Genomic DNA, 20771 nt, shown 5'->3' with positions numbered 1-20771 from the left:
TCTTCAGAGAGCACATGACAGGCGGTGAGAAGAACTTGTATCACCTCATCACCTACTTTAAGCCCCTAAATTCTGCAGTACAGCACTGCAAACATGCACATTGTGTCTTATTGACTGGATATCCGCCGCCACCCAGCAATCGTTCGGGACACAGGCAGAACAGCGATCTGCCTATGTAAACAAGGGAGATTGCCGTTCTGTGACAAGGAAAGGCTATGATCCTGTGTTCCTACAAAGCAGGAACACGGATCTCTGCCTTCCCACAGTAGAAGCACCTCCCACACAGTAAGCACTCCCTAGGGACACATTTAACCCTTTGATCACCCCTGTTAACCCCATCCAGTGTCTTTAGTACAGTGACAGTGCATATTTTTTAGCACTGATTACTCTATTAGTGTCACTGGTCCCCAAAAAGTGTCAGTTAGTGTCCGATTTGTCCCCCGCAATCTCACTAGAAGAAGAAGTCGCTGATCGCCGCCATTACTAGTAAAAAAAATTAAAAATTACATAAATCTATCCCATAGTTTGTAGACCATAGCTATAACTTTTGTGCAAATCCATCAATATACACTTATTGGTATTTACCAAAAATATGTAGCAGAATACATATTGGCATAAATTGATGAATACTAGATTTTTTTCATTTTTTTATTGGATGTGTTTTATAGCAGAAAGAAAGACCTTTTTGAAAATAAAATAATAATTTTTTTTTTTGTTTATAACGCAAAAAATAAAACCCGCAGAGGTGATCAAATACCAACAAAAGAAAGCTCTATTTGTGGGAGAAAAAGGACATAAACTTTATTTGGGTACAGCGTCACACGGCCGCACAATTGTCAGGTAAAAGTAACCCAGTGCCGTATAGCAAAAAAATGGCCTGGTCATGAAGAAAGGGGGCGTCTGGAGTTAAAACAGGTTAAATTAATACATTTGAAGAAGTTGACCAAGAAATAGTTAGGGCACTTTCACACTGGGGCGTTGGCGGCAATTTTTAGCTGCTTTTTACCGTCATTTTAGCGGTGCTTTCCGGCCGCTAGCGGGGCCCGTTTAACTCTAACACTGCTAGCGGCCGAAAAAGGGTTAAAAGCGCCCGCAAAGAGCCGCTGCCCATCAATTTCAAATAGGCAGGGGCGCTTTAGGAGCGGTGTATACACCGCTCCTAAAGTGCCCCCAAGATGTGGCTTGCAGGACTTTTTTTTAGCGTCCTGCCAGCGCAACGCTCCAGTGTGAAGGCACTCGGGCTTCCACACTGGAGTGACAGGAGAGGTACTTTACAGGCACTATTTTTAGCACGCGCCTGTAAAAGCGTCTCAGTGTGAAAGTAGCCTAACACTTTATCCAAATAATGACAGAAGTGGCTGTTCAAAATATAAAAGATCCTATTGGATTATTATTTCTAGAAGAGCCGAGTGAAATCTGGGACCTTATCTGAAATCTGCTGTACAGACAAAGACAATGTTAAGATGTGTGTAGAAATGCTGCCACATATACTTGTAGAACTTATTAACCACTTGACCTCCAGAAGGTGATGTCCCCCTTCATGACCAGGCCATTTTACCAATCAACACTGTGCTATTTTAACCACTTACGGACTGCCCCCCCCCCCCGCAGTTGTACGTCGGCTCTTTGAAGTGGAATATCATTGTTATGGCAGCGGCTAGCTCCCAGAAACCCGGTATCCACTTCTTCAGTGGGTGGTCCGCTTTAACCTCCCTGGCGGTATGATTATTTTAGATTTTAGGTGCTGAAAGCGGTACCATTATTTTGCATGGAAATTTGGAGTTTTATATTGTAGGCCTGTAATTCTTAACAATAACACTTAAATCTGTCCAAATAAGAGTCTAGTAGATATCCCGGGTATGATAAAGTTTGAAACACAAAAACATAAAATTATAATATAATAAATAAAAATAAATATTTAAAAAAAAAATAAAAAAAAAATAAAATAAATTTCCCCACAATTCACTATCGCCAGGGGCGGACTGACCATTGAGCCACTCGGGCACTGCCCGAGGGCCCTGGGCCACTAGGGGGCCCCATCAGGGTTGCCAGCCTCAGTAAAACCAGGGACAGTATGGACCAGGGACAGCCAATAGACAATATGGACCAGGGACAGCCAATAGAAACATGTATGTGTATACTGTGTGTGTGTATACTATGTGGCCCCATAATCTCTGATTGCCTGGGGGCCCCATAATCTCCTATTGCCCGGGGGCCCCATGAGTTTTCAGTCCGCCCCTGACTATCGCTCAATTCTGCAAGTGTTCTAATTTACTATCACTGTTTTCTAGATGGTCTAAAGCCACTTTTGACGTAAAGGGACACTTTTTGGTTGCTATGGACAATCTCCAGTTTCCAGGCAGAAAGAACAGTATATATCAGATAAAACTGCATGCAGGGCATGGGCCAAAGCATTGGAGACAAAAGGGATGTGAAATAATTTCATACAGTACTGTAATCTGTAAGATTATAGTACTGTATGTGTTACGATTTTTGAAATTTTTTGAATTTGCCGCCAGGCTCCGCCCCGTGCGTCGCGACACTCGCAGGGAACGGAGCCAGGCAAGGAGAGGCTTCGGAGGAGACAGAGCCCACGGACACTGCGGGGGACATCACAGGATCCCGGGGACAAGGTAAGTAAAGCCGCACCAGGATCCTGCAATGTAATCCCGAGTGTGGCTCGGGGTTACCGATAATGGTCCTGAATTTTAACCCCGAGCCACACTCGGGAAAACCGCCAGGGAGGTTAAGATAAAAGTGGTCCGATTCGCCATGAGATCACTTTTATCGATGGCGGGAGGGGGGGGCCCCCACGCTCCGGTGCCCTCCGCCGCTTCCCAGAGCCGCCGGCAGCGGAGGAGGCGAAATGTCACTTCCACCCATAGCTCTCAAAAAAGGGACATTTTTTTAATTTATTTTTTATTGCATTTTAGTGTAAATATGAGATCTGAGGTCTTTTTGACCCCAGATCTCATTTAAGAGGACCTGTCATGCTTTTTTTTCTATTACAAGGAATGTTGGCAGAAGACATCCAGGGGATGACATGAGTGGCGTGGTTACGCATTTTGGGGCAACAAGGACCGCCCCTTTGTTAAACCATCTACACCAGCAGCGCTACCAAAACACGATCTGCACATTTCTTGTGCCTGCTTCCTGGCTCAGCTCTGTTGACCCAGCCATGACGTGGTAACTTGCGTTTAGCCTGCATTTTGTTTACAGGCATTTTTTTCAATTTTGGCTATTTTTTAAAATGCTTCTAAACACAAGTGTGGCTAAACGTGGCATGTAAACGCAGCAAAACGGACGGTTTAAATGTGGGTTACTATCTGTCAAGTTAAATCATTCAGGAAAGGTTGTAAAAACATTCCGTGTACATGAAGCCTAAGTGTTTTTTCGAAAATCACAAGAAAAAAAAAAAACAAAACAAAAAACCACATTATATATATATATATATATATATATATATATATATATATATATATATATATATATATATATATATATATATATATATATATATATACACACACACACACGTGAACTGAATAGAAATTTTGGTGCCGAAACCAAAAATGACAGTTTTTAAAAATTATTTAGATTTTTATATATAAAACTGTATTATATTTGACTTTTTAATTAATATCATTAATTTAAATGAATATGAACTTATTGTCAAAAAAAAAAAAAAAAAAAAGAAAACTAAAGCAACCAGTTAGTGCTGTGACACCTGTTGCTATAAATCAATATAAAATATGTTGGTGCGCTTATCAAACTATCCCCATCTGTTGGAGTGGTGCTTATATATAAAATCCTAAACCATAAAGATACCCTGATATCATAATCAGTAAAGTGAATGGGGTATGTAAACTTTTGATCAGGGTCATTTGGGTAGTTTCTTTTGCCATTATGATTTAAAAAGAGTAAACACAGTTGACTGATAATAAATGGCTTCGGCCAAACACTAACCATGAGTGAAAGAAAAGTTTTAGTGTTCTCATTCATATTCTCTGAAAAATGTCCAAGAAATCATAAATTCTGCCAGGGTATGTAAACTTATGAGCACAACTGTACATCGCTCCTACACCGCCCCTGCCCATTGGAATGGACGATTCGGAAGTGCCTGAAAAGCGCATCGCAAGCGTTGCAACATGGACGGTTTTAACCCTTTCTTTGGGCATTAGACAGGGGTTAAAAGCACCCCGCTAGCTGCCGAAACAAGCGCCGCTAATACGAGCAGCGCTTTACTGCCAACACGGAAAGCAGCCTTTGTGTGAAATCAATGATGTTCCTGCCAGTTCCTCTGCTTTTCTATTAAAATAACTGACCACACTAATCAGGAGAGCACATCGTGGTCAGTTCTCTAGCTATGCTGGGAACTCAGGCTGCTCTCCTCCAATGATCAGACTTGTCCTTGTGGGAGTGTCTAGATACAGTCTAGGCTGGCCCAGCTCCCATATCCCTACCTACATATCCTTTTATGAAGCTGCCGGGGAGGAGTGATGGGGAATATTATTAGTGTCATTGAGTGACAGCTTGGAGTTTGCTGGGGCTTCTGACATCACATCCAAGAAGTAGATCCCAGCAGCAGTCTCACTTTTGGGTGCTACACAAGGGAGGATTTTGTATGTAAACAACGTGCATAAAACATGTGAAATGCACATATAAACCTATGGGAAGATTGTTGTTAAAATGTTCTAATGACAGGGTCTCTTTAAAGTCCAGACAATGGAGCAGTTACCTGATTCTCACTGGCAGAAGGAGGAAGCATACACTTGTATTTCTCTTTATCAGCAGTTGTCATAATGATGTAATTGTCCTCCTTGTAAGGAATTCCCGTGGTTGGCTGAAAGAAAAATACGTGTCACAGTAAATTTCAATCTCAGGACAGTGCGGCATATTTCTGCTGCTCCTGAACAGTCAGTAAAGGTCTATGTTTTAGGTCGTACAACTGTTGCGTCTCTTTTTCGTGCTTATTTTTATTTTGTATTTGTACAGTGATGATCAATCATCACTGTATAACCAATAGCGTTAGCTGTCATGAATGAGCAGCTTGCTTTCGATTGTGATTGGCTAAGCTAATCACGTGGTACAGGTAGCCAGGTACTATGTCATTGCTTTGGGCCCATCACAGATCACAACAGTAAGTAAGCTGTTCACGAATGGAAAACCATTTGTGACAGGTTGTTTACATTATGATCTCTATGACCAATCACAGTGATCACATAGTACCCGATTACTAGGTCTCGGTAACAGTGATCCGCACACAGTGGTGACACAGCAGTCCCCACGCCATAATCTCCCCTCCACCAAATGATGACCAGTGCACAAAGCAAGGTCCATAAAGACGTGGATGAGTGAATTTGGGGTGGAGGAACTTGACTGGCCTGCACAGAGTCCTGACCTCAACCCGATAGTACACCTTTAGGATGGAAAAAGTCAGTGCCTGACCCCACAAAATACACTTCTGGAAGCATAATGGTCAAACATTCCCATAGACACACTCCTAAACCCCGTGGACAGCCTACTTAGAAGAGTTGAAGCTGTTATAGCTGCAAAGGGTGGGCCAACTCAATATGGAACCCTATGGACTAAGACCATTAAAGCTCATGAGCGTGTAAAGGCAGCCGTCCCAATACTTTTGGTAAGAATGTATATCTGTGACTGAGCCTGACCAGACCACCACAGTATATCTGCAGGACCAGGGAAAGTAAGTGGTTAAAACACCAAAAGGAAAGTTCTGTCTCAAAAAAACATTAAAAAATTATCAAAATTTATTTGGGTAAAGTGTTGGATGATGGAGCAATTGCCAAACTAACAACGCTGAAAATTGGAGAAAAAATAAATGAAAATTGCCTGATGATAGAGGGGAGGGGTATTACAGGCTCGAACTGAAGTGAGTAAAATGTATGTAAACCCGAACAATGAATTTCTCTTATTTGCTAAATATACTATTGAAAGTTTTGTTAGATCTGTTTAATGAGAGCAAAGAACGCCTGGTGATTCCTACAGAAATCTTCGGATGAAAACTTCCAATGCTTCCCGTCTCTGATGACTTATCAGCACAAGAGTCAGGAGTCAAGGCTCTGTTATAAAACGCTGTCTGGGACTCCTGAGTATATACAGTGGGGAAAATTAATATTTCATCCCCTACAGATTTTGTAAGTTTGCCCACTTAGACCCCTTTCACACTGGGGCGGTTTGCAGGCGTTAAAAATAGCGCCTGCAAACCGCCCCTAAACAGCCTCCGCTGTTTGTTCAGTGTGAAAGCCCGAGGGCTTTCACACTGAAGCGGTGCGCTGGCAGAAGAAGAAAAAAATCTCCTGTCAGCCGCATCTTTGGAGCGGTGAAGGAGCGGTGTATTCACCGCTCCTTCACATTGAAACCAATGGGACAGCGCGGCTATAGCCGCGCTATACGAGGGGTTTTAACCCTTTTTCGGCCGCCAGCGGGGGGTTAAAACCGCATCGCTAGCGGCCGAATACCGCTGTAAAAAAGCGCTAAAAATAGCGCTGTTTTACCGCCGAAGCCCCCTACCGCCCCAGTGTTAAAATGGGCCTTACAAAGAAATGAAGGGACTATACATATTATCATAGGTGTATTTTAAATGATAGAGACAGAAAGTCAACCAAACATCCAGAAAAAAACCCCACAATACAAATGTTATAAGTTGAATTGCAGTGAGTAAAATAAGTATTTGATTGCCAAGCAAAACATGACTTAGTACTTGGTGGAGAAACCCTTGTTGACAAGCACAGAGGTCAGACGTTTCTTGTAGTTGGTGACCAGGATTACACACATCTCAGGAGGGATCTTGCTCCACTCTTCTTTACAGATCTTCTCTAAATCTTTAGGGTTTGTTGACTGTCGCTTGACAACTCGAAGTTTCAGGTTCCCTCCATAAATTTTCTATAGGATTAAGGTCTGGAGACTGACTAGGCCACTCCATGACCTTAATGTGCTTCTACTTGAGCCTCTCCTTTGTTGCCTTGGCGGTATGTTTTGGGTCATTGTCATGCTTGAAGACCCATCCACAACCCATCTTCAGTGTTCTGGCTGAGGGAAGAAGGTTCTCATCCAAGATTTTATAATACATGGCCCCGTCCATTGGCCCCTCAATGTGGCAAAGTCGGCCTGTACCTTTAGCAGAGAAACAGCCCCAAAGCATAATATTTCCACCTCTGTGCCTGACTGTAGGGATGGTGTTTGTTAGGGTTATAGACAGGATTTTTCTTCCTCCAAACACGGCGAGGTAATGCCAAGGAGCCTAATTTTGGTCTCATCTGCTCACAGCACTTTCTCCCAATCCTTCTCTGAATCATTTAGATGTTCATTGGCAAGCTTGAGACAGGCCTGTACATGTGCCCTCTTGAGGATGGTGACTTTGTGGGCACAGAAGGATTTCAATCCATGGTGGCGTATTGTGTTACCAATGTTTTTTTTGGCGACTGCGGTCCCAACTGCCTTGAGATCATTCACAAGCTCCTTCTGCGTAGTTCTGGGCTGATCCCTCACTTTTCTTATCCTCACCCCATGAGGCGAAACATTGCATGGAGCTCCACACCGAGGGCAATTGATGGTTATTTTTGTATTTCTTCCATTTGCAAATAATCGCTTCAACAGTTGTCTCCTCCTCACCAAGCTTCTTGCTAATGGTCTTGTAGCCCATTCCGACTAATCTGTGAACCACAACATGAGCACCTACTGTAGCCAGTCTGTGGGAGCCAGAATTATTGTTGGTTGGTAGGGGATCAAATACTTGATTTCCTTACTGAACTGCAACTTTTGGTGGATATTCTGTCTCTATCATTTAAAATACACCTATGATAACAATTATAGACCCTTCATTTCTTTGTAAGTGGGCAAACTTACAAAATCTGCAGGGGATTAAATTATTTTCTGCACTGTACAAATCTATAAATTTATGCTAAAGTATGCAATAGCACTACAGTTTAGATCAAGGCTCGACAAATCCCAGGTGTTAGGTCACCATGGCGAATAGAAATTCCGTCCTGTGCCTGGGCTTTTGTCAGCCATTCACTGTTGACACCAGGATGCGCAAATTGGTCCAGTGTGGCACAATGGAAGTCCGCATACCTTATAACGGAGGGGGGGGGGGGGGTCACTAACTATCCCTGTAGTAGTTGGCGCTTCTACAGTGATCACAGCAATCTTCTGCAGCTGCGCCGAGCGACTTTATCTGCATAGTAACCATGGGGGGGGGATTTTTTTTTCTCCAATTGGATATGCTGAGGAGCACAGCATGACCTCCCATCTACTCACCCTCATCCAATCAGGGGACTTCTTGTATTCATTTAACCGCTTCAATATCAGGCACTTTCACCCCCTTCCTGCCAAGGCCAAATTTTCAGTTTTTAGCTCTGTCACACTTTGGATGACAATTGCGCGGTCATACAACACTGTACCCAGACAATTTTTTTATAGACAAATAGAGCTTTCTTTTGGTGGTATTTAATCACCTCTATTTTTTTGCATTTTTTGCTATAAAAAAAAAAAAAAACCCCAAAAACTTTGAAAAAAAAAAAAGAAAAAGTTTTTCTTAATTTCTGTTAGAAAATATTGTAGATAATACATTTTTCTCCTTCACTGATGTGTGCGCTCATGAGGCTGCACTGATCAGGAGGCTTTAATATGCAGCATGGATGGGCACCGATAGGCTGTACTGATGGGCACTGATGAAGTGGCACAAATATGCAGCACTGATGAAGGCACCAATATGCAGCACTGATGAAGGCACCAATATGCAGCACTGATGAAGGCACCAATATGCAGCACTGATGAAGGCACCAATATGCAGCACTGATGAAGGCACCAATATGCAGCACTGATGAAGGCACCAATATGCAGCACTGATGAAGGCACCAATATGCAGCACTGATGAAGGCACCAATATGCAGCACTGATGAAGGCACCAATATGCAGCACTGATGAAGGCACCAATATGCAGCACTGATGAAGGCACCAATATGCAGCACTGATGAAGGCACCAATATGCAGCACTGATGAAGTGGCACTGATTATCTGTACATGTCTCCCCTGTGAGGAAATGCCGTTGATCGGCTCTCCTCTCCTCGCCCTCTGTCGGTGAGAGAAAGGAAAAGCCGATAACAGTCATTTCCTTGTTTATATGTGATGGGCTGTGATTGGACACATCTGATCAAATGGGTAAAGAGCCTCATCATCACTTTACCGAGATCGGGGTGTCCAAGAGACACAAAGCACCGCTGATCACCACGTTGCTTGCTTACACAGGCGAGCCTTTCCGTGGACAGTGCATGTGCCAAGTGGGTGAACCCCCCCCCGTGGGACGGCACAGGACCCGGCAGATCGTTGGCATCACTGTAGTGGCGCCTTTACACTACAAGCGGGTCACTCGGCACCGCGCCCATTCACAGATCACCTTTAATGCATACAAGGCGTTCTCTGATTGGAGGAGGAGACCCTAGAATAGATGCTGGGATTACTGGGTGACAATAAACGGGTGACAAGGTTGTGACGGGGCAATATTGTGTGTTTTTGTTGAATGGCGGTGCTCAGGTCACCGTTCCTCCAATAAGCATCTCAGGATGGCGTAGAGCCTCGTAGAAGATGCGCAGACCCCGGCGGACGCTCACCGCTTCTTTATAAATAGGACCTGAGTATTCCTGGGAGGCATTTCCAGGGACACACCTTCAGAACCGGAAGTGCCCGTGCAAAGATTAATGCTGCACCCCCCAATTCCGGTGTCCCCCTCTCTCTACCCCGAGTTCATGAAGACCCCGTGTCACGTGACCCCCTCTTCTTTCCCCACCAGTAACTGACCAGCGAGAAGTCCGGTCCCGGCCAGTTGAGTCGGAATGGGATGTCATCGCTGATGGCCGGCAGAGTCCTCCCTCCATAACACAGCCGGAGCAGCCCGCACAGAGTGACCAGAAGCGGGGCAGCGGCGGCGCTCCCAGCCCGCTCTCTCCAGCTCATCCTCTTCCCCCGGACTGGCTGCACACCAATGCTGCTCCTCCCGGCCAATCACATCGCTGAACGGCGCGGACACCGCTGGACACGCCACGTCTCTTCCGGGAGGAAGCAAACCGGTGTTCTGTCAAATTACTAATGGTTTAAATAAACCGGAAGTGACGAGCGTGGAGGTGTTTTTACAGTGTTTCATCAGATTTGGCGACCCGTCAGAATGTGTAACGGAAGTGACGTTTCATCGCCGCCATCTTGCTACACCTCGCACTCCTCTATAGTAAGGATACCCTGAGAAGGGGGTGTTTCATCAGATTTGATGACCCGTCAGAATGTGTAACAGAAGTGACGTTCCGTCGCCGCCATCTTGCTACACCCCGCACTCCTCCATAGTAAGGATACACTGAGAATGGGAAGACGGACATCTTGGTACACCCACTGGAGTTTTGCACTTTACACAGTAAAGTGAGTTTAGTTGGTGAAATGCAGTACTTAGAATTCCGTCTGACTGGTTGAATGTTGAATTTTAAAAGCAGCAGCAAGCCTGCTCATCTCATAGGTTTGCTAATCTGACAGAAGTTTGCTGCTTTTAAAATTCAACATCTAACCAGTCAGACGGAGTTCTAAGTACTGTATTTCACTATATAAACTCAGTTTATTGGTAAAAATAAGTGTAAAATGCAAAACTCCAGTGAGTGTAACAAGATGTCCGCCCCCTTTCCAGTGTATCCTTACTATGGAGGAGTGCGGGGTGTAGCAAGATGGCGGCAACGAAACAACACTACCGTTACACATTCTGACGGGTCGCCTAATCTGACAAAACAGGGGCAGGCAGACATCTTGTTACACCCACCGGAGTTTTGCATTTCACACTTATTTTTAACAGTAAGCTGAGTTTATATAGTGAAATACAGTACAAACAACTCCGTCTGACTGTTTAGATGTTGAATTTTAAAAGCAGCGGTCGTCTGTCAGATTAGCAAACCTGTGAGAGCAGCAGGCTTGCCGTATTGAGGTAACATGGGTCGGTGTTACCATGGGTGTTGGAAAAGCAACATGCTGAAGTATATGAGTGCTCTTCTGTCCCGAAAATAACTCGGTGGAGGTGGTCCTCCGAGTTGCATTCTGGGAGAGGGTATTTAAGGGACAGATGCCACGTTTAGAGAGGTTTTTCCGCCTCGTGGCCCTCCTGGCCTAGAGGTATGTGTCAGTGAGTTCTACCTCGTAAGCCCTCCAGCCTGGAGGGTTGCGTTGCTGCAGCCGGGCAGGTAGACCCAGAGGCCTGTCTGGGGTCTGCTGTCGTTGGGATGGTCCTGTGCTGTCTGTCCTGCGGGAAGAAGCCAGACAATCGGGAAGATCCAGGGGAGGACCCATCTTGGGAGGGACCACGCAAGGCTGGTCTTAAGAAGGGCCTGGTGACTCGATTGGAGGATGTATCCTAAACTACCCTACCGCACAAGTACTGCCGGGTCGGCTTAAAGGTTCTGGTACTGTGTTTGCTGTTCATCGAAAACCATTACATACTGTGGCAGAGGATCGTACGGGTTTTATTTCACTCAAGTCTGTGGCAAAGACTTTTTGTTCGTGCTGCGTACTGGCTGCTAGGTTGGTGAGAGAGACCTATCCGGGTGGGCAAAAGATTTAACCCTGAAAGGAAAGTAAATTCATCCCTAGAATTTCAATTACTCAGTGCTACACCAAGAAAAGGTATTTGAACTTCCCCGCAACTCTTCTTCTACCTCTTTCCTGCTACTTCTTCCAGTTATCTCCCATTAAAGCATTGGAAAAAATACTCAAGTGACTGGTGCCTACACTGTCTGACAATAAGCTCAACGGGACCCTAGACCCGGTACCGGTGGAAATTGCAGGTAAAAAGGTGACGGTAACAGCCCGCTTTAAATCAGCAGCTCCACCATGAGTTAGTGCTACATATACTTACTGTGGATTAGTGCAGGGTGTAGCAAGATGGCGGCAACAGAACCTCACTTCCGTTACAAATTCCGACTGTTTTTTTTTTTTTAAAAGCAGCGGCAAGTCTGCTGATCTCACAGGTTTGCTAATGCAACAGAACAACGCTGCTTTTAAAACTCAACATAAAAACAGATGGATTTCTAAATACTATATTTCACTATGTAAGCTCAGTTTACTGGTAAAAATAAGTATGAAATGCAAGACTCCGGTGAGTGTATAAAGATGTCCGCTTGCTGCCTTTTGACTGTAGGCTTACTGTGGACGAGTGTGGGGTGTACCAAGATGGCCGTGACAGAATGTCGCTTCTGTTACCAGATCTGAAGAACACCAGCACCTACACCCAAAGCCGATGGATGAATTGGCTAGGGAGTGCCGACATTGCGGGATCCCTGGACAGGTAAGTATCCTTATATTAAAAGTTAGCAGCTACAGTATTTGTAGCTGCTGATTTAAAAAAAAAAACAAAAAACATTTTATACATTAACCACCTCAGTACCGAGTACTTTTACTTCCTGCCCAGGCCAATTTTTAGCGCTGTCACACTTTGAATGACAATTGCGCTGTCATGCAACGCTGTACCCCTATGTCATTTTTTTTTTCAACAAATAGAGCTTTCTTTTAGTGGTATTTAATCACCTCTGGGGTTTTTATTTTTTGCTAAACAAACGATAAGACTGAAAATTTGGAAAAAACGGCCAGTTTTTCTGTTATAAAATTGTGCAAATAGATCATTTTTCTTCTTCACTGATGGGGCTGCACTGATAATCGATGCCCTGATTATCAGTGTAAATGTCCGCTGTCACACTTGCCAGTTACCAGCTCTTCTTGCCTCACACTGTGACAGCGCAGGAGGGAAAAAATGCAGATAACCAGCTGTGATTGGACACAGCGGATCACATGGTAAAGGGCCGCTCTCATTGGCCCTTTACCTTGATCTGTGATCGATCACAGAGGGCACTCGGGAGGCACGTTCTGGGAAGACATCCATGGACGCCCTCCTTGAACAACAGAGCCACGCTGTAGCGGTCTTTCGGCTATGGCGCGGTATTGAAGGGTTTAAAAGCTATAACAATCCTTGCTGAAAGCTTTGCAAATACTTTGTGAAGGCTTGCTGTTCACACGGTTCTTATACAAGCTCAAGCCCGTGTAGTACAGGTCTAACTCAGGCCCATTAAATACAGTTTGGCGCAGGTTGCTTGTAATAGCCCCGCCTCCTACTCCATCGTCGGTCCCTTTTTTTTCCAAGAACAATGGTGACGACACTACCCATGCCCATACCTCCCAACTTTTTGAGAGGGGAACGAGGGACACCTATTAGCATAAGTATGTAGTATAGGACACACCCCCTGCCATGCCCCCTTAAAGGAGAATTATACAAAAAAAAAAAAAAAAAAAAAAAAAGAAGGAAGGTTACACCCACAAATGCTTTTTTATTTTTACCACCACTATTCCTTTATATTGGCTTTTCAATTTACAAATGCAACAATTTAAAAAAATTGGATGAAAAGGTTTAACCCTGGGAAACACTTTTTAACCGCTTCAGCCCCGGAAGACTTTACCCCCTTCCTGACCAGAGCACTTTTCGCGATTCGGCACTGCGTCGTTTTAACTGACAATTGCGCGGTCGAGCGACGTTGCACCCAAACAAAATTGACATCCTTTTTTTCCTACAAATAGAGCTTTCTTTTGGTGGTCTTTGATCACCTCTGCGTTTTTTTTATTTTTTGCGCCATAACCAAAAAAAATGAGCGACAATTTTGAAAAAAAAAAAAAGCAATATTTTTTACTTTTTGCTATAATAAATATCCCCCCAAAGATATATAACAAAACTAATTTTTTCCTTAGCTTAGGCCAATATGTATTCTACATATTTTTGGTAAAAAAAAAAAAAAGAATGGTAATAAGCATATATTGACTGGTTTGCGCAAAAGTTATAGCGTCTACAAAATAGAGGATAGTTTTAGGCAATTTTTATTATTATTAATTTATTAGTAATGGCGGCGATCTGCAATTTTTATCGTGACTGCGACATTATGGCGGACACTTTTGACACTATTTTGGGACCATTGTCATTTATACAGCGATCAGTGCTATAAAAAATGCACTGAATTACTGTGTAAATGACACTGGCAGGGAAGGGGTTAAACCAGGGGGTCTCAAATTGGCGGCCCTCCAGCTGTTGCAAAACTACAAGTCCCATCATACCTCTGCCTGTGGGAGTCATGCTTGCAACTGTCAGAATTGCAATGCCTTATAGGACTTGTAGTTTTGCAACATCTGGAGGGCCGCCAGTTTGAGACCCCAGGGTTAAACACTGGGGGGGGGGGGGCGAGATCAAGGGGCTCCGTGACATGATCGCCGGCGAACATCGAGTTCGCGGGTCCCGTGGGCACGGTCACGCTGTACGCGGCGGGTGCGCCCGCTAGCCCTGACAATTAAAGGGGACGTACAGGTACGCCCATTTGCCCACAGCTGACATTGTGCCGATGTATATCGGTGTGCAGCGGTCGGCAAGTGGTTATAAGAAATTGTGCATTTTATATACAACTATATAGATCAGACCAAAATAAGGAGTAAAGAGGGACTTTGTTCCAAATCAGGGACAGTTCCTTGAAATCAGGGACAGTTGGGAGCTACGCATGCCCCAGAAGAGATATCAGGCACCACTGTTCTCACTATCGGATAACAAAGTTTATTATAATAAAATCCTGTACAGACATTCTAGAACAAGGATGATTGCAGTGATATGGATTCCTATAGCAGAGGTATAGAATGAAGACTGTGCTTTCTTCATACATTCGTAAACATATTTGAAACAGTGTTTCAAGTCCTATACAAAGATCATGAAGATGGCAGTTAAGCAACAAACACAAATAAAGTTTTGTTAAACAGACAGTGACAGCGAATCAGGCGAAGATTCCGAGGTTGACAAGGCTACCACCCAAAGGGGCCAAGACTGTCGATGGTGGAAATCTAGAAGTTACGGTCTAGTACTAATATATACTGATATAGTACTAATACATTGGAAACTATTTTGAAAATAATAAAAATAAAAAATAGCCATCTTCAATAAAAGGCAATGTACTTGTGAGGGTCAAAACCAATATTCGGTCATATAGAGACATTTGATCGGGATGGGCGGTGGTTTTCTTTTTGACTTGGCTTTTTAAATGTCCTAGGACAGTGATGGTGAACCCTGGCACCCCAGATGTTTTAGAACTACATTTCCCATGATGCTCAACCACACTGCAGAGTGCATGAGCATCATGGGAAATGTAGTTCCAAAACATCTGGGGTGCCAAGGTTCGCCATCATCAGAGAAAGGTTCCTGCTTCAGACCTTGGTTCCGTTTGCTTACGGTCTGATCCCTTTTACAAAACAGCCAATTTCTTTTCCCCCAGCCCTCCGTATTATTGAGGGAGAATGGGAACTCTGTGAAAAAGCCTTGCCTGGTGTGCAGATGACTTCGGTGCAGAGATGTCACCACCAGAGATTCTAAAGGACCTACAAGTGGATATCCAGCTTAAACCTAACTAGCCTTTCACATTCATGTAAAAATCAAATTTTTTTGTTGCTAGAAAATTAATTAGAAGCACCAATTATATATATATATAAAAACTGTATATTATATTGTGTGCAATGCAGTTTATTAAAAAGTGTATTTTTTCCCAAAAATTGCACAAATACCATGTGACATAAAAAAAAAAATTGCAACATCAAATCATTTGATTCTTTAGGGCCTCTGATAAAATATATATACAGTAGAACCTTGGTTAACGAGTAATGCGGTTAACGAGCGCTTTGAAAGACGAGCAAAATCCTGACCCTGTTTGCAAGTGTTGTCTCGTGAAACGAGCAGAATTCAAGCTAATGGGGTGTGCAGTACCGCATTTGGCCAGAGGTGCGGGGGCGCTGGTGAAACTCGGAATGGTTCGGAAATACTCGTAAACACCTGTTTCTGAGTTTAGAGAGAGAGATATCACCGCTCTGAAAGAGGTCTGTGAGGAACAAACATTTTCTCCATGCTGGAAGTAACAGGTGCAGGCAAAGCTGGTAGTTAAGAGGTAAACGAAAAATCCTGGACAGCCGCACTCAAAAAGAAATCTTCAATCTTTATTAAAATACGATTAAGCGCTGACTACAGTGTGAAACGCGTCAGATTTCCTGCTTTGTGATGCTGTGGCATGTATTTTTATGATCATATTTTAATAAAGGTCGAAGATTTCTTTCGAGTGCGGCTGTCCAGGATTTTTCGTTTACCTCTGTTTCTGAGTTTAGTTGACCTGTCCCCGAGTATTTCCGAGGCTCTCCGGCGCCCCCCCCCAATCTCTGGCCACATGCGGTATTGCATGCAATAGAAGTCAATGCGTAACAGATTATAATTTGTTTCCATTGACTTCTATGGGGAAACTCGCTTTGATATGTGAGTGCTTTGGATTACAAGCATTCTCCTGGAACGGATTATGCTCGTAATCCAAGGTTCCACTGTATATATATATATATAAATATATTTTTTATGTCACACGGTATTTGCGCAATTCTTTTGGAAAAAATAGTAAACTGTATTGCACACAATATAATTTCCAATTTTTTGGTAAAAATATAAAAGATGATGTTACGCCAAGTAAATAGATACCTAACATGTCACGCTTTAAAACGGCATCCGCCCGTGGAATGGCACCAAATTACGGTACTTAAAATTCTCCATAGGCGATGCTTTAAACGTCACTAGTTTACAAGTTACTAGTTTAGAGATACACAGGAGGCCTGGCACTATAATTATTGCTCTCACTCTGACGTTCGCAACAATACCACACCAGTATTTATTTTATCCCAAACTTTTTTTTTTTTTTTTTTTTTTTTACACTGGCTGTCTTTAATAGTTTTATTTTTGTATTAACTTTATTGCCATCACAAAGGATAAACAACATCCCCTGTAACAGCATGGACCATGACATGTCCACTTCATGGATAGATCTGGGGTCTATTAGACCCCAAATCTCTCCTCTGGCCTTAAATGCAGCCGATCGGACACAAATCGTGCGGATCAGCTGCTTCCTGGCCACTGACTGAGAATTTCATCACTTCTGGTTTCCAGGGTCACAGAGTGGGAGGAACATCATCAGTTCCCCTCTCTCTCTGTGTAGTGATGCCGTTGCTGCTGGTCGCATCGCTCCCTTCCGCCACCCGAAGAAGTGATCTAGTGGCCGTTGAGCCACTCCAATCACTTCTGCTGAACAGGAAATCAGCGGCTGCAAATTTTGATTTGATACCAGGCATCATCCCAGCATAACCTCTTCAAGCCAAGGACATCCATGAACATCCTACAGTCTTGAAGTGGTTAAAATGTCCCCTTCCCACTCCTAACACCTATGCTGACCTGTGGAAGAAAAGGGAAAATTCTATCAAATAATTATCGTAATTTTCCATTCCTGGTGCCAGTCAATGGCAGCATACCACATATGCTGCTATGTTGGTGCCAGGAAAGATGTATAGATTTACCTATTTTCAGGCTGCTCCAGTCCGGTCCAATCACATGATCCTCTGTGTCAAGCTACAGGGGAGATGAGGGAGCGCCGACAACGGCTGGTAAAGCCAGGAACAATGATATCACCCATAGGTTCCCATGGTTCATCTATTGCTGGTGCTCCCTCCTCTCCCCTACATCCGTCGCTGGCTGACACAGGGGAACTAAATCACATGTCCAGAGCAGGCTGAAAATAGGTAAGTATATACACCTTTCTTACACAGGTTAGTCAGCATACACTATATTGTCAAAAGTATTTTGACGCCCACCTTTAAATGCATTTTCACTTTAATGGCATCCCAGTCTTAGTTTGAGTTGCCCACCCTTTGCAGCTATAACAGCTTCAACTCTTCTGGGAAGGCTGTCCACAAGGTTTAGGAGTGTGTCTATGGGAATGTTTGACCATTCTTCCAGAAGCACATTTGTGAGGTCAGGCACTGATATGGAGGAGAAGGTCTGGCTCGCAGTTTCCGCTCTAATTCATCCCAAAGGTGTTCTATTGAGTGCAGGCCAGTCAAGTTCCTCCATCCCAAACTTGCTCATCCATGTCTTTATGGACCTTAGACACACTGCTAAACCTTATGGACAGCCTTCATAAAAGAGTTGAAGCTGTTATAGCTGCAAAGGGTGGGCCAACTCAATACTGAACCCTACGGACTAAGACTGGGATGCCATTAAAGTTCATGTGCGTGTAAAGGCAGGCGTCCAATACTTTTGACAATATAGTGTAGGTGTTGGTGGGGCACAAAGTGGACAGTTTTAAGTCTTTTTTTAACTGGAATTCTACTTAAAAATTACTTGAAGGGTCTGTGCACCCAAAAATTATCTTTCAGTTTTTGGTAGAGAAAAAAAAGAAGTAAATATTGCTTTGTGCTGTAACAATGCAGGGCACCGTCCCCCACTTCGTTCCGACACTCAATGGACACGAACCTGTACACTAAAAATGGGCTGTTTTTTAGCATATGGAGAGTGTGAAGGTCCCTTAATGCATTCTACCAACACCTCAAGCCTGTTATTTATTTTTCCCATAGTTCCACTTTGACCATAATAGTGTGATAACAATTAATGTTCTTTATCAAAAGAACATACATTCCACATTAAGATTATGCTACAAAAATGAGTATGTACTGTAAATTGCCTCCAGCATTGCTCCTGTTTCTTCTTGCTGGAGGCCACCATTTTGTTGAAGCCCAGAGCAGTCACTTCCTTATTGGAAACTGCACTTCACCTTGGTCTCAAAAAACTATATGTCACTTTCTGTAATTAAAAACATGTATAGTTCCAGCCTTGATTGTATGTCTTGGCTCAGCTAGAGAGGAAGGCTAATAGAAGCTTATAGTGCTGAAATTCATACCCTGGCTGCTGAGGAAGAAAAAGAGAGAGTATCAGGGAGCTGAGATAAGACACTATCCTTGAAAATCCAACTCTTGGGTCTCCCTGGCAGCAGAGTTTGCCCTGTAACCACTCCTGCTCTTCTTTTCTCCCTCCCTAATCTGTGTTGCCCCCGTACAGTCTGTGTCCTTCCTTTTGCTTTCTTCCCCCCTTCAGCAACAGTAAACCTGGCCCCAGATGATATATATATATTTTTTTAACCCCGTGGTTGCAGGAAAGAAAATCACTCAAATCCCCCGATCAACACAGTCATTGTTGATGGGGCAAAACACTCCCGCTATTGGACGAATCGGCTAGGGGTGCCGACATCGCGGGATACCTGGACAGGTAAGTGTCCTTATGTAAAAAGTGGTCAGCTACAGTATTTGTAGCTGCTGACTTAAAGGGGTTGTAAAGGTACATGTTTTTTTTTCACCTTAATGCATTCTATGCATTAAAGGTAAAAAAAAATCTGATGATTAGCAGCCCCCCCGTTTACTTACCTGAGCCCTCGAAAGTCCCGCATTGTGAACTCGCTGGCTTCTCGGCTCATTCATAGGATGATTGATAGCAGCGCAGCCATTGGCTCCCGCTGCCATCAATCAAAGCAATGGCGCGCCGGGGGCCGAGTGATACAGTCGGCGGCTATAGCCGCCGACTGTATCACTGTATCATGGGAGAGCGCCTACAAGCTAACCCCCTTGGGAGAGCGCTTCCCAGAACGGGGTTAGCTGATGCAGGGAGGAGCCGAGACAGCCGCCGAGGGACCCCAGAAGACGAGGATCGGGGCCACTCTGTGCAAAACGAGCTGCACAGTGGAGGTAAGTATGACGTTTTGTTATTTATTTATTTATTTAAATGAACCTTTACAACCCCGTTAATTTTTTTCTATACAGGCTCACCCATGTTTTTTATTGGACTAGTGCACAAAGCAAGGTCCCTAAAAGACATGGATGAGCGAGTTTGGGGTGGAGGAACTTGACTGGCCTGTACAGAGTCCTGACCTCAACCTGATAGAACACCTTTGGGATAAATTAGAGTGGAGACTGCGAGTCAGGCCTTTTCATTCAACATCAGTGCCAGACCTCACAATTGCGCTTCTGGAATAATAGCCAAGCATTCCCATAGTCACACTCCTAAACCTTGTGGACAGCCCTTCCCAGAAGAGTTGAAGCTGTTATAGCTGCAAAGGGTGGACCAACTCAAATTCGAACCAAGACTGGGGTGCCATCAACCACTTCAAGCCCTGGAAGGATTTACCCCCTTAATGAGCAGGCCATTTTTTGCGATATGGCATTGCGTTGCTTTAACTGACAATTGCGCGGTCGTGCGACGCTGTACCCAAACAAAATGGATGTCTTTTTTCCCACAAATAGAACTTTCTTTTGGTGGTATTTGATCACCTCTGCGGGTTTTTAATTTTTGCACCATAAACAAAAAAATGAGCGACAATTTTGAAAAAAAAATTTTTTTTTTACTTTCTGCTAGAATACATATCGAAAAAAAAATAATGTATAAAAAAAAAAAAAAGAAAAAAAAAAGAAAAAAAATGTATTCATCAGTTTAGGCCAATATGTATTCTGCTAAAAAATAAATAAAAATAAAGCATATATTGATTGTTCTGCACAAAAGTTATGTCTACAAAATAGGGGTAAGATTTATGGACTTTTAATTTTTTAATTGTTTTTACTAGTAATGGCAGGGATCAGAGATGTTTACAGGGACTGCGACATTGCGGCAGACAAATCTGACCCTAAGTGACACTTTTTTGTTGACCAGTGCTAAAAAAAAAATGCACTGATCACTGTATAAATGGCACTGGCAGGGAAGGGATTAGCACTAGTGGTGATCAAAGGGTTAAAGGGGTTGTAAAGGTTCACGTTTTTTTCACCTTAATGCATCCTATGCATTAAGGTGAAAAAACAATCCGGACAATGCC

General features: G+C 43.5%; 1 protein-coding gene across 1 annotated transcript in view; it reads right to left on the bottom strand.

Moving 5' to 3' along the window:
- ERLEC1 (endoplasmic reticulum lectin 1) overlaps window positions 1-10140 on the bottom strand; it is a 39626-nt gene extending 29486 nt beyond the window's left edge. The window contains exons 1-2 of the mRNA XM_073628563.1: window positions 9820-10140; window positions 4739-4843 (exon numbers count right to left, since the gene is read on the bottom strand). Coding sequence (XP_073484664.1) covers window positions 4739-4843; window positions 9820-9975 — 261 coding nt within the window. The 5' untranslated portion in view covers window positions 9976-10140. The remainder of the gene's footprint in view (window positions 1-4738; window positions 4844-9819) is intronic.
- Window positions 10141-20771: the final 10631 nt, after the last annotated feature.

Source organism: Aquarana catesbeiana, linkage group LG04, assembly GCF_042186555.1.
Source record: "Aquarana catesbeiana isolate 2022-GZ linkage group LG04, ASM4218655v1, whole genome shotgun sequence".
Classification (NCBI taxonomy): Eukaryota; Metazoa; Chordata; class Amphibia; order Anura; family Ranidae; genus Aquarana; species Aquarana catesbeiana.
This window is presented reverse-complemented; position numbering and strand designations above follow the sequence as displayed.